Source organism: Pantherophis guttatus, chromosome 1, assembly GCF_059756535.1.
Source record: "Pantherophis guttatus breed Tessera chromosome 1, ASM5975653v1, whole genome shotgun sequence".
Taxonomy (NCBI): domain Eukaryota; kingdom Metazoa; phylum Chordata; class Lepidosauria; order Squamata; family Colubridae; genus Pantherophis; species Pantherophis guttatus.
In genome coordinates this window covers 155,830,721-155,842,059 of record NC_142063.1, presented here as the reverse complement: position 1 = coordinate 155,842,059, position 11,339 = coordinate 155,830,721, and the positions used below count along the sequence as shown (strand labels likewise).

Here is an 11,339-nt window from a genome sequence, read left to right as displayed (position 1 = left end):
CTGATGACTTCCAATGGTCTAAAACATCAAATAGATTTTATTGGAAAGGGTCAAAGGAGGAAACAAGAAAGCAAAGGGGTTTTAAAAAGACCTGTATTGACATTCCTGTTTGATCAAAGAAACTATGCATGGTTACAGAAATAAGTCTGGCTAGAGGCCAAAGATCTTACTCTCTAGTATACAGAATTGCAGCCCAAATTGGTAGCCCAGCTCATGAACACACTGAGGCAGACTTCTATATAAACCTGGAATCATACTGCATAAGTGTAAAGTCAAAAAATAATGTAAGCAATAATCAGATAATACAAAACTTTTCCGAATACAATGGAATATACAATCCACTGTGTCTAACACTTATGGTCATTTTTAAGACTATTGAAGACTTTTTTTTTCCCCTGGAGAAAAAGTAGCCCTCAGTTTCTGCTCTGGAAAGTATAACTGTTTAAGTGAGCCCACTAAGATATTGACCTGACTATAACCATGATATTATAGGGCAGGAAGACTTCAGATATACTTCTGTCAAGTACAGCAATCTGATATCACTTATAATGTACATCTTCGACAAAAAAGTTAGCGCTCTAATCTTTGATCAATTCGTTTCTACTTACAAGTCAATGACAATTCCAGTTTGCTTAACGGATGTACTTCTGTTCCAGTTAAATCTTTGAGTTATGATTTATTTTGACTATTTGGTAATGGGTTTAATTAGCTTCAGTGCCCAAGGGCTTCCTTACATGAATTCTGGGTTGGGCTGTTATAACTTGTTTTTCTTCTTTGTTTGCAGCTGTAAGCTCTCTTCTAGCAACACATCATGTTCCTCAAAAGAACTCTGGAATGGGAGCCTGGAGACTTTTTTAAATATCAAAAGCCTCAGAGGGCTCTCTCTTTTTTCAAATCGCTGATTAGCATGAAATTAAAAACCAAGATTGCCACATACGTAATGGAAACAGCATGTTACTAGTTCTCAAAATTTATTTATAAATTGTACTTCTGTTAAAATTATAATGTTCATCATATGTGGTTCACACAAGAATAAAGGGCGACTTTCTATTTACATTAATTTCCTGAGACATAGTGCTTCCTTCACTTCCCTGTCATCTCCGTTCTCCTTCCCTCAAAGGATGAACATGGGACATTTGATTTAACTGCCAGATATTTCTCTCACCATATTCATACTCAGTTAATTTTTTCTCAGAATAAGAAGAATTTCAAGGGTTTACTAAAAAAGAAAAAAAAATTGTCAGAAAAGGGGACTTTCAGAAATCTGATAAAGAATTGGATAGCTGTCCATTACTGAAACCAGAAGGACTTTACTCTGACTCTGGAATTTTCATTAACTTTTTCTTCTTTTTTTTTTTTAATTTGATTTATATGCCACCCTTCTCCGGAGACTCAGGGTGGCTTACAATGCGTTAAGCAATAGCCTTCATACTTTTGTATATTTATACAAAGTCAGCTTACTGCCCCCACAAACTGGGTCCTCAATTTACCTACCTTAGAAAGGATGGAAGGCTGTCAACCTTGAGCCTGGTGAGATTCGAACTTACAGTAATTGCAGACAGCTGGTGTTAATCACAATGCTATCAGTCTGCTGAGCCACCAGGCCCTGAGGAAATTGCCTTTCTTCCTTTACCAATGCTTGTTATTCCCATGTGACGGAAATTCTCTCAGAATTACAATTCAATTTTCAACTATGAACATGACTACTATGAATAGTTTCTGCTGTTCAAAATTAAAATAGAACTTTAAAAACATACACTGTGTAGAGTGATCACTGGACTATGCTATTTGTATGTGTGCCTATGTATTTTTAAAGAACCCATTTGGAAATAAAACAGAAGCTAGTTAATGCAGAACCAGAGAACAAATTGATGAAGCAAAAGAAAAAAAGAAAAAAAAGCAGGGCATCCTTTGGTTTGGAATTGTGTTAACCTACTACACTTTATCTTGGTATATATCAGTGCAATAAATAATAATAATTTAAACCCATTTGTTTCTCTTTCTCCCTCACCCAACTTTAAACTAAAGTATTTTAAATCAGTCTACTGGCAGAACTTTCTGACAAGAATCTTTGTTAAGAAGAATCACTGCTTGAGTCCCAGAAACAAAAAGGAATCAAAACATCCCTGATGGCTAATGTTTGTGTTTCCATACACATACCTCAAAGAAGGAGTATGGAGAAGACCTAGTGGAACCCGTTCAAATTAATATTCAATATTCAAATTAAAAAACACAGGTTGATTAGATTGAAATAGATTTAAAATCAGTGCAGAGTAGATTCCATCCATGAGTTATTCCTTATCTTTGGTTTTATTAGTAGAATCCCCCACATCAGTCTTAAGGGGTTTCCTTTTAAGTAAACAAATGTAATATTAGCCTGTAAATAAATTCAGCCAGGCCAGCAACAAAGTTTAGCAGCATATAGAAGGTGAAAGCAGCTTTCCCTGAAAATACATATAAATAAAATGTAAACATATCATCATATGCCTTTTGTGCCTTGAATCAGTTCTGTGTAAAGCAGCAGGTTTTCATTCTATACAATGGACTTTTCCACGGTCAGCGTAAAACTTAGTGCAATTATTGTCTTCTTTTGTACCTTGAATTCAAATTTGCATGAGTTCACACTTTACAGAGCAGTCTGATTTTGCTTTTGAAGTTTTTGAGTCTTTTCAGTATCATGCATCTGTATCCATTCTCAGTGTTGTCATAATGCCATAGTATTAAGGTGAATTTTTGGTAGGAGAAGAGGCCACAGAGCACATCCCTGAATGTCTGGGGCTGGATACTGAAGGAGAGACTTGAGTAGGTACTCCAGGAATCACTATTCCTTCCCTTTCTCTTTTCTTCTGCTTCATCCTCCGATTTTGGAACCAGATTTTCACTTGAGTGTCATTGAGGCCCAGAGACTTCGCTATTTCCACACGCCGGGCTCTGGTGAGGTACTTATTGAAATGGAACTCTTTCTCCAATTCGGTCAGTTGCTTAGTGCTGAAATTGGTTCTTACCACACTAGGAAAACTGGAAGACCCACAAGCTGTGGCTTTACCTGAAAACAATAAGCATTGGTTGAAAAGATTGAACTGTTATGGACAGCCATAAAATATGCAAATTTTTCGGATTAGATCATCAGGATTACACTTTGGGGGGGGACTTTTGCCACGTTCCTCTCTAATTCAAGGTTATGTATGGAGCCCTTGGGGGAAGCACACTATGTTTCCATCTGGATTACGGTAGATAAAGAGGATCGAAACGAATGAAATGTATTAAATCCAGCCCATCTTAGAGAGTTTCCAGAATAGTCGCTTTCAGCATTGAAAGCGACTATTCTAATGACTTTCGTGGCCAGGTCAGCATAGAGCACTAGATAAGTTTTTTTTTTAATTTAAAAAAAAAAAGCCCTGCGAGGCTGTTTGTACAATGAAAAAGCTTTTTAAAAAAAGTATTCGCATTTGGACAACTACACAGCAGCAACAATTCAGGCATCGAAGGAGCCGAGGACCGGTTTGTTTTGTTTTTTCCCCAAGACCAACCACACACCCACCGGGCACGCGCTGACGAAGCCCCGCACTTACTTTTAGGGGGTGCGTTCCTCTTGACTTTCATCCACTCGAAAGTGCTGACCGCCGCTTGGCCGCCGGCCTTGGGGCAGAAGTCCGGGGGCGGCGGCCGCAGCGGCGCATCCTTGAGGCAAGGCTGAAAAGTCTCGGCCAGCGCGGTGTAATCCATTTGCAGGTAGGCGCCGCCGCCGCCGCCGCCGCCGGGGAAAATGGACGTGGCGTAATGCAGCGGAGCGCTCTCCTCCTGGCCCGAGTATGGCGCCTCGGGACGGAGCAGGTTGAACTCGGCCGAGGGGAAAACGTGCGAGCCGGTAAACGCGCAGGGCGCCAGCTGGGGCGGCTGGAACCGAGGCGCCTGCGGGTGAGGCGTCAAGCGCTTGGAGAAGTCCGGCAAGCTTCCCGCGGGAGGACCCTGGTAAGCGCCGTCCCCGCCGGCTGACAGGGCGCAGGGCGGCCGCAAAACTACGCTGCCGGGCTCTGCACTGCTAAACTTCCCGGCTAAACTCAAGCTGTCCCCGCCCCGCGACAGGTACTCCAGGAAAGAGTTCATGGTCCGTCCCCCTCGCCCCACTGAGGAAGGAGAGGAAGGAACGTCGAGAAAGGCACCGCGGCAGGCAGGAGTGCGAAGGGGCAGCGGCACCCGTCTCTCCCCTCCCTTTCTCCTCCTCTACCTGCTCCAGCACCAGCTTCTTCTTCTTCTGCTGCTACTGCCCCCCCCTCCTCTTCTCAGCCCCCAGGAAAGTGGCCGGGAGGCAACTATTGTCCTAATATACAGCCAGGAGGGCTGGCACGTGCTTGTCCGCCGGCCAATAGGGGCCTCGGGAGCCTTGGCGCGCGCGACCTGGGTTGCTGCTGGCCCGGCTTGGTCTTCAGCACTTCCAACTTTGAAGGGCTCAGGCAGGGGCCGTTTGGAGCCTGCTTCGTCCTGCCTAGAACCCGGAGTCGGATAGGAGTGAAGCGAGGGAGAGGAAAGACCCTGAGGTAGAGGTGAGTTAGAGACCCCTCCCCCAAAACCAAACCCCGTTTCCCCCTTTCATACCGGAGAGACACAGCTTACATTAAGAAGGGGGGGGGACGGTTTCCAAATACCCAATAATGGGAAATACCTGTCTTCTTAGGCAATGGAGAGCTTCCAATCGTGGTGCAGATGATCCTGCTCAGCCCAGACTCAGGAGATCCTCCCTAACAGGTCAAGAGAGATCATTCCTGATAGGGTCGGTTGGTGTTCAAGAAGTTTGGTATAGGTAGTGGGCCAGTGAAGGCAGGGGCTGGAAGGTGAGGATCAAGTCAAGCCGTCCTTTCCATGAATCAATCACCTTCTATTCTCCTCCAGTTTGGAATTCTTTATCAAGGTTCTAAGCTGCAAAAGATCTGGGAATCAGACTTCTGCTAAGTTTGTACAGGGTGGCATAGAGATAGGCAGAAATCGTCACCTATTTCATGGGGCTTTATAGAACTTCTCTTTTGAGGAAAGATGAACAAACTGAATGTTTTTTTTTTAACTGTGCAAGTATTCATTGTCTCAATATCAGGCATTTGGCAAAGATTTTTTATTTATGTGTTGCAGTGTGGGACTGCAATTCTGGGTAGAGTTCTGTAAAACAGCGAATGATTTACCGGGAGTACTTAACATTGTAGATGATTGGACTATAAAGCACTTTGCTACACTGTTAATGCTAATTATTTCTGGTCTTTTTAAAAAATGTATCTGATTTTTAAACCAGTTCTTCTTAACCAAGATATTACTTTCCTGCTTCGTTTTCAGTAAAATAAATCTCACAATGCATCCCAGTTGCCCAAGATACTCACTTTTTTTGTGAGCTACTGCAGGAGACAGTCTAAGGCATACTGACTTTTTGATGGAAACTGTCCTTTTCTCCCCATGTGGCCTTGCAAACCTAAACTGAAAATTCTCTCTTCTAACCTCTGCCCTGAAAGAGCTGGATTCTGTGGGATGAAACATGATGGAAATTAAGATTCTCTGTGTAATCCTGGCAATGGAGAGGTTCCCCCTATCTTTGAGCATTAAGAAACAAATGTCAAGCAGCAATCTGAATATGATGAAAAGGCAACAAATTTGTAATTGTTAATTTTTTTAGCATTGATATGGATCCAAATTATCGTACTTCCAGTAAAATCACTGAAATAAATACCTACATCTCATTCTTCTTAATGGTTATGCTCAAAGTCTAGGTCCAATCATCCCTTTAATCAGAAGAGAAGAAGTGCTGTTGTTTTTTCTCCCTTAGAATTAGAATCTCATGACTAGCCTTGTATCTCTACTATGATAGGGTGGGGCATTTGACACTGTTCTTTTGGCAGTCTCTGTCAGGGTTCCAAGTAACAACCCCAACGAAAGAAGACTCCGAGGCTAGAAGTTCCTCAAAGTTCCATTTTATTAAAGATGTCATATTGGCACATCTGGGAATACCCAAATCTGAACACTTCCAGGTTTTCCCCATCCAAAAGAAAGTCCAAGTTCCTTCCCCTTGCACTCACATGTCCATCACATGGTCCAATCAATGCACCATCCCAAATGGAGATGCCTCCCAGTCACGCCATACCAGGTGCAGGCTGGATGTCCTTGACTCTCAAAGAAAAGAATGTTACTATGGCTAGATATCCCTGCTACTCCATGCAATCCCCCTTCCCAGTTTCACACAGCACTAAGTGGGGCAGCCCGAAAGATCCAAAGAAAAAGATGGCCTCCAGGGCTGACAGTCTCATACCTTGAACTAATTGTAGTACTGGACGAAAGGGCTGCCTTTCTTTTAAATTTATACCCTTAGCATCTTTAGGAAGAGCTGCACAATTAGCTTTCAGCAGAACTTAATAACAATTGCCCAAAAGGATGAGTCTGTGCAATATTTAGTTTTGTCTTTATGATCTAAGAAGCATTTCATCTCTTGCTCCATGTGGGCTTTCTCTGATCTAGACTAAAAAGCATCCGGAAGCCAATACAGATCAGGATGGTATCAACAATGCATGCTACTATACTGAGTAGTAGCTATTAATGGTCCTTGGCCAGCTTGTAAGTGCTCTGTGAGTCTTCCTTGCCAGTGAATGTGAGGCCTCATGATGATAATGGGTTTCGTTGTTTCCCTTGGTAATAATAATAACAGTCTTGTTCCTTAATGACTGCTTTCAGTTGGCATAGTAGAAAAACAGAAAGAAGAAGGCACACAAGTGGTACTTTTTTAAAACCAAAGTATCAAACCTCTGCCTCCTGCTTTGAGGGGAGATATATTTTCCTTCAAAAGCAGAAAAAAATTCCCATGTTGGCATATTAAGTCATAACCTTTCTAAAGTAATTCACAAGTAATCATCCGAAGATGTGAACTTCTGGACCAGAAAACACATTCTAAAATAGTTCTGAATTTCAAAAATTCACTTTGGGCATCTGTTCAAATCCAGGGGTGTCTGTAATAATTTGTAATTAGAATATCAATTTTTCCCAGCATTACTTAATATGTATGCCTAGAGGTGAAAATGGCAAATTATACTATGGCCTTTCAACCATTCTTCCCAAATTTATCTTATTGGAGAAGCCTGTCTCAGGGAGCCACATTCTCAGAGATACTCAGAGAATCCTATCATTTCAGGTAGAACTGTCATAAAAGTACCTGGAGTTCTCTTTTTCAAAGACTTTACTTCAAAGTGTGAACAAAAGATAGAGAAGATTGAAATACAGTAAGAGTTATTTGTTCCATCATGGAATTAATCACCCTACTATAACCCGTTCCCTTTTATATTCCTGGAAATTCTCACCTGTTCTATTGTTTCTGCAAACAACCTGCAATAGAGGAGGATGTGACCACTATTCTGTCTGATTAGTAGAGAAAAGTAGGAGGGAGAAGGTGCATCTGCTGCAGGTTTTAAAGGGTGATTTAAACAAATATTGAATAGTAAAATCCAAACTATATTGAATTGTACCAAAAATCTAAGACATATTGTCCTTAAAACCAATGCATCCCCTTTTCATGCATGCTTGCTTGGCCTGTCTAGTTCCATTATTGCATTATAACTTACGCAATTGTTCCTGTTGCTCCCCACAAATCCACATAGAAGTAATCTAGTACTATACTAGTTCATTGGTGCCTGTTCCCCACTCTACCCCCAATAACTATACTGTACAGCGGATGTATAGAAAAACAAGTACTGATCCATAATTTCCATGAATTTTGCAACTAAGCCTCTTTCTCTTCTCCTTTTTCAATTTTTTTTTAAAAAGAAAAGAAATAGAGGCTAACAGTGTTCTTGGAAGGCCTGGTTTCCCACCCTGGCTTTATGCCATTATCTTCTGTTAAGAATTGTCCTGGGGGCAAATATGTGCATGGAAAGTAATTCCTAAAGTGGTATGTGGCTAATATTGAGCCATATAAATGGTAGCTCTCCCTACACCATATGCTGAGTTTACTATAAAACATGGAACCTTTACAAAATAAATGGAAGATAAAACAGTAGGCTATAGTGATAAACAGGACACCTAATTGTCTTTTTATTAGAACTGTATGTATTGTTTATGGAAACTACTAATGAGGTTCTCATTCAACTCAGACACCTTTTAAGTACAAAAATTGATATAGATATGCTCAAAAAAGGCAAAGATGTTGGGCTTTGATTTTTTTTTTTAGTACTATTCTACATGTTATAGCAATGTGTGATTTTTCTCCATGTTTTAATTGTGGGAAATTTGTTGCACTGAATGAATATAGAGTTATAAAACTGAATCTCATGTAGTTTGAATGAGTTTTGCATATATTTAAATTTTAAACTGAATATATACATGAAACTGTTTTTGTAAGATAGTACCATACAAACTCTACAAAGCTAAAAAAAAATCTATATTTCTTTTTTCATAATACAGGAAGTTCAAATACCTTGGTGCTGAAGAAATGGACCTTGAAGATTTTTTTTTTTTTACAGGAAACCGAAAAGTAAATACAAATGGGGTGACAAATGGCAAATGGAAGGGGTTGCCATTTGTTACACTTTTTTCTGAAGCTGTAAAGCAATACTTCAATAGAGAGAAAAAGAGAAACATTCAATATGGTTTAATGGGAAGAACTGTGTCACAACTCAGACTGGAACTAATAATGGGAGGGACGAAATGGTAGTACAAGAGGTATCTCCATTCCCAAGCAATATTGCTACATTAGAAAACTAAACATATGAACTGAAGAGGGGGGAACAAATGGAACAACAGTGCACTACATCATCATTTCATGATCTCAAGTTTTTACAAGACATTTGGTACTCTAGGTAAATACCAAAAGACCTAGATACACAAACTGACCAGACTGCAGATGAATGCTAGCAACAGAAGATCATTTATCCTTTATCAAACTCAGGTTTGCAGGTATGACAACTAATAGGAGAACAAAAATAGGGAAAAGCTGCCTTCTCTTTCCTTGCTGACATTACCTGTCACACAACATCTGCCTGGGACAGCCATAATGCTGTGCTTAATAGAAGGGCTAGGCTTGTACATCCAGTTGCAAAAATAGTCAGTGTAGCAGAAAAGGGTTCTTGGAAGATATCTGGTGATGAAAAGTCATAGCATGAAAGTTTCCAGTGGGTGGAGTTTGGGATCTTCAAGATTGCATAGGAAAGAATTCCAGAGACATAAAAAGTGGAAAAAACACATTTAAACCATATGAGACAGCCGTCCGCATTTGTTCCTCATGTGCAGTACAATGAGGCAAACAAATGGATAGAAATACTGTTTTTAATTATTTCCATTATGTAATATATTTTATGAAAACTGATGCTGAAATTTTGGTTTGGTTTAATAATCCTCTTGCCTACAGGGATGAGATCCATACTGAATATAGAACAAAATAGCATGATGACGCTATAATTCTATCTGTAGTTCATTGATTCATATTTGGTGCAGATATACAGAAAAATAGTAGGGGTTACTGAGAGAGACTATAGTGTTCCTAGTGTTGTTTGAACTTGATGGTTTGCTTGCAGGTGTTTCGTTTGCTTGCAGAAGTTTCATTTCCCAGCTAGATAACATTATCTAATGATGTTACTTGATTGGATAGTGAAACATCTGCAAGCAAACAACCAAGCTCAGACAGCACAAATAACTCCACAGTTCATATAATTCATATACACATAATCTCTTCTATTAAAATTTTTAAGACTAACTAGAACTCACCTCCACACTTAATCAAGGGAGTGCTATTCTCAAATGAAACAAATGTGTCCATGCACATACAATCCTGTGGGTTGAACTACAGGATCCCAAAGTCTAAGAAATGCAAGAAACACAGTACCTTTATGATATGTTGCTAACAAAAGTTTTCCAAATTTTGCTTTATATAATTGAATGGTTTTAGCAAAAATCCCATATTCTTGATTAAGTTTTAACACATCTGAGTTAGATTTTGTTTTCATTTCTTGAATGATTTCTCGGTGGTCTTCAGAAGGTGAAATATACTAGTACAGAAACCACTGGTTTCCATGTTCAGTTGCTCCTTTGCAGAGGGACTATCATTTTTCTTTATCAAAAGTAATTATAGATTGATCCAGTTTACTCTGGGCAAAAAACAAAAGCTTAAGGATGCCTCTGTGATGTTGAAAGAGGAATATTTTAATGAGCCTTATGACCAGCCCAGTCCAAAATAAATTATTGCCCGAAGAAAAGCAAATGATGGCTGTTTCCTTATTACCCACACAAGTTAGGATGCATAATATACCAAAGTATTTTGATACCAGATCACCAAAAGCAGGAATCTTCTAATTGAATTTCCTTGATACAACTAATGATTTGCTTATGATCCCTACCATAAAATAATCTGAAGTAATTGATTATATTATGGTGGGAATCATAAGGAAATCATCAGTTTGCATCTGATGATATAAACTGCTAGTCCTCAAGATATTCAACACTTTCTGATGTTTTTGTTACAGCATGTAAACACTTAACGCTTTTTGAGCAACATTTTAAGATTCATTATCCAGCTTATGTGATTTCTTACCTAGTTCTTACTTATAATAGAATTACATACTGTACTATCATTAATAAAAATAACACAAAATAAGTTTTATTCTAATACCAGACAAAGTAATATGCAAATCTTTATTCCTGTTTTACAAATGTCTCAGAAAAAAATGGTTTGCCCAGGAAACTCACTTTGTTATGAAAAAGGCAAGTTTTCAACTTGGCTTTGCTCCCCTGTTTTAAATGCTGAAAAGTTGCTTGAGAATTTTGTTATTATGTTTTTATCCCATCTTTTTTATATAGACTGTAACTCAAGGTGGCGAACACATTTAATACACTTCCTACTTTCCCCACAACAGCCCTGTGAGATAGATAGGACTGAGAGAATGACTGGCCCTAAGTCACCCACCTGGCTTTTATTGTCTAAGGGAGGACTAGAACTCAGCACCTCCTGGTTTCTAGCCCAGCTTCTTCACCATTTCACCAAACTGGCTGTTATAGTAACAGCTTTCTCTATGATAAAAAGTTATGCTTATGGAAGTTCACTCTTCACTAACCTTAAAGAGAGGGGATTTGCAATAGCAGTTGGACACCATTTGACACTTGGGGCTCACCCACAACACAGTGCGAAAATAGGTTGCTTAGAGTTTGTGGACAACATAGCTTTAAAAAGGCCTTCATCTTTGGCTCAGACTGTTACTAAGGCAGATCAAAGAGATCAACAGGAGACCAATGTTTTCATTTGGAAAATGAATATGCCTACCTCTATGCAAACATTTTATGATACATGAGGGAGGTTAGTGACCTGCATGGCTCCCATTTACCTGCTC

General features: G+C 39.6%; 1 protein-coding gene and 1 long non-coding RNA gene across 2 annotated transcripts; one reads left to right on the top strand and one right to left on the bottom strand.

Moving 5' to 3' along the window:
* Nucleotides 1-958: 958 nt before the first annotated feature.
* On the bottom strand, nt 959-4,511 carry HOXD1 (homeobox D1). Its single transcript, XM_034428163.3, has 2 exons — nt 3,573-4,511; nt 959-3,046 (listed from the first exon to the last, which is right to left on the bottom strand). The coding sequence occupies exons 1-2, from the start codon at nt 4,105-4,107 to the stop codon at nt 2,721-2,723; spliced, it is 861 nt and encodes a 286-aa protein (XP_034284054.2). The 5' UTR covers nt 4,108-4,511; the 3' UTR covers nt 959-2,720.
* On the top strand, nt 4,425-10,626 carry LOC117671900 (uncharacterized). The gene is made up of 2 exons (XR_004593044.3): nt 4,425-4,544; nt 8,425-10,626. It is a non-coding gene; the product is annotated as an uncharacterized LOC117671900 (long non-coding RNA).
* Nucleotides 10,627-11,339: the final 713 nt, after the last annotated feature.